Source organism: Equus quagga, unplaced genomic scaffold (genome assembly GCF_021613505.1).
Source record: "Equus quagga isolate Etosha38 unplaced genomic scaffold, UCLA_HA_Equagga_1.0 1140_RagTag, whole genome shotgun sequence".
NCBI classification, from domain to species: domain Eukaryota; kingdom Metazoa; phylum Chordata; class Mammalia; order Perissodactyla; family Equidae; genus Equus; species Equus quagga.
In genome coordinates this window covers 1-2667 of record NW_025795680.1, presented here as the reverse complement: position 1 = coordinate 2667, position 2667 = coordinate 1, and the positions used below count along the sequence as shown (strand labels likewise).

The 2667-nt window shown below is 52.6% G+C and overlaps 1 protein-coding gene across 1 annotated transcript in view; it reads right to left on the bottom strand.

Moving 5' to 3' along the window:
- Window positions 1-2557, bottom strand: part of LOC124232771 (cytochrome P450 4F3-like) — a 4412-nt gene extending 1855 nt beyond the window's left edge. The window contains exons 1-3 of the mRNA XM_046649686.1: window positions 2398-2557; window positions 2181-2308; window positions 232-353 (exon numbers count right to left, since the gene is read on the bottom strand). Of these exons, the coding sequence (XP_046505642.1) occupies window positions 232-353; window positions 2181-2308; window positions 2398-2482 (335 nt within the window). The 5' untranslated portion in view covers window positions 2483-2557. The remainder of the gene's footprint in view (window positions 1-231; window positions 354-2180; window positions 2309-2397) is intronic.
- Between the last annotated feature and the right edge of the window lie 110 nt (window positions 2558-2667).

The window sequence follows — 2667 nt, the reverse complement described above, 5'->3', positions numbered from 1 at the left end:
GTGTCTCCTCATTGTTGCAAACTCTCTGCTCTTCCTAGCCTCCTGGCCTGTATCAAACATTTCTACCTACCCAAAAGGATTGCTCTGTCTCTTTCCCCTTCCCTGAACTTTGGTGTCCAGCTCGGACCCTTCTCCTCCAGGAAGGCCCTTCTGATTGTCGGGGTCAGTCCTCCCTCCATCTATTCCCTTGCATCTATGGCCCATGTTCCCAGGCCCTGGGTGAGGACTCACTCCTGGCAATCGCTGTCGAAACTGAAGACACATTTCTGCAGACTGTCGAGCGTCATGAGGCTGATGTGCTCAAACATGTCCAGATGGGCACTGCCCTCTGAGGCCAGGCGCTTCCACTTGGCCTGGACAGAGAAGCAGTAGATCCTGGGCTGGGACTGGCCGCCCCTGAGCCCCACCCCAACCCAACACCAGGATGGGCTCCCCAGACCCAGCCTCTTGGTCTCAGGCACCTGTGATGTGGAGGACCAGGCATGAGTGGGAGTGGACGCTGTTACTGTGAGGGCATGAAGACCTCACGGCTGGGAGTCAGGAGACCTGCATTCCAGTCCTGGCTCTGCCTGCTACACTCTGTGCTCCCTTGGCCAGCTCACTGCCTTCCTCTGGGCTCCACTTGTCAAATCCTCAGTGACAGGTCTGATAACCTGCTTTGTTGTCAGACAAACCAGGTTGGAATCCCAGCTCCACTTGTTAGCTCACTTGCTGTCTGTGTGAACTCGAGCAACTCCCTAACCTCTCTCAGTGTCAGTTTCACCATCTGCAATGGGGAAAAAGAATCTCCACCTCACAGGGACGTGAAAATTAAATTAGACAACACGTCGTGGAATTGCCATGTACCTTCTGGCATATAGAAAGTGTTCAATAAATGCTAGCTTTCATCATCCTACTGTTATAAATTCGCTAGGAGACTGTCCCCTATGTTGGTAGCGGTAGTCCTCCATGGGACCTGAGCACCCTGCACATTCTTGCTGGGTATGCCAAAAACATGTTCTTTACCTGGGCCACTTCTCAGAGCTGTGTTTGCAGCAAACAACATGGAGGGAAGAGGAAATGTCTCCCCCTGGGCACATATCAGGCTTGCTTCCAATTGCTATGAAACTCATGCAGTCCCTAAACCTAGTGCTCCTCCTGTCCATTGCAACATACTGCATGAGCAGGCATCCGTGGAAGCCCACCTGTGTTGTCCTCATGGGATTTGGGGACATGGAGAAAGAATGCAAACCAACAATAGGCACGTGCCACTCGCCGAGCCATGAGTAATAAACTGTCCTTTGTCTCTGGTTCGGGAGTCTCATGTCTTCTGGCAGGATCCACAAAACACTAACGAGCTTACTTGTTAGCTTGCAAGTATGGAAAAGTCCCAGGCACTTTACAAAACCCCCACCTCCAATGCTTCACCTCCCTACATCCACCCTTTGCAACGTGCCTGTGAACTTCCGTGAGGAGAAGCCGCACATTTCACCACCCTTTCATTCTGTGCTGGTCTTTTAACTTGCTTTGGCCACTGTGGTAAAAATGACGAGTGATCTTCCGAAACCTAGAGCTCAAGAGGCATTGAAGCTTCCTCTCAGCCTCTTGGAACCTGGCCTCTGCCATGTGAACAGCCTGAAATGACTTCTGGAGGGAGGGAACCACACGAGAGGATTGTCTCAACTGAGAGCATCCTAGAGCAGCCTGCAGCCAACCAGGCCCCAAACACGTGAGAGGACTGAGCCCAGAACAGCAAAGTACCTGACCCACAGCTGATCACAGATACGTAAGGGACCCCATCCACGTCCAGAAGAACCAGCTCACTGAATCCTAGACTTATTAGCAATAATAAAACTTTATATATTGAAAAGTGGCTTGTTACTCCATAATCAGGACTCAACATGCAATATTCGTCACTATCATCAACAGTGTCTCAGGATTCCAAGGCTTCTGAGAGGGAAACATAGAAACCAGCACATGAGCACCTACTATGTGCCAGGGGCGTGGGTCCATTACGTCATCTTGATCACCCTGCCAAGTGAGGCTTATTATCCCCAGTTTACAGCTGAGGAAACCGAGGCTCAGAAAGGAGAAGCAATGGCCCCAAAGCTACCCAGAAGAGCCAGAATTCCAGACAAGATGTCTCTGAGCGCCTATTGCCCCCGAGGCTCCAGGTAGGACCTTGGGTTCAAGAGACTCACGTGCATGATGTTCACACTGTCATTGAAAATCCTCACGTAGGACTTCAGGATGTTGAAGTGGAAGGCGGGTGTCAGCATGCGGCGGTGCCTGCTCCACTTGTCACCACCACTCAGCAGGAGCCCATCCCCTGGTAGGGGCAGCCACAGAGAGTGAGCAAGGGAGGGCCTTCCCCTGCCCCCAAGGTTGTCCCCAATCCCATCACACGCAATTACTCACCCAGCCAGGGCTTCAGGAAACTGTAGAAGACCATGTCCTTAGGCGCGATGGCAGCTGACAGGAGAGATAAGCCATCAGGTGCCATGGAGCGGGGGAAGGGAGGGACTTTTGAGGCAAGGTGGGGCCCCAGCCAGGGGTCTGCACTCCCCCTCCATGCCCAACATAGCAGGAGTTGGGGCAAGGGCAGAGGAATCTAGGAGAAGGGTCGAGGTCAAGGGGGCCAAGACCAGGCAACAGCACAGACTATAGCAAAGGCAGAGCCCACAGACA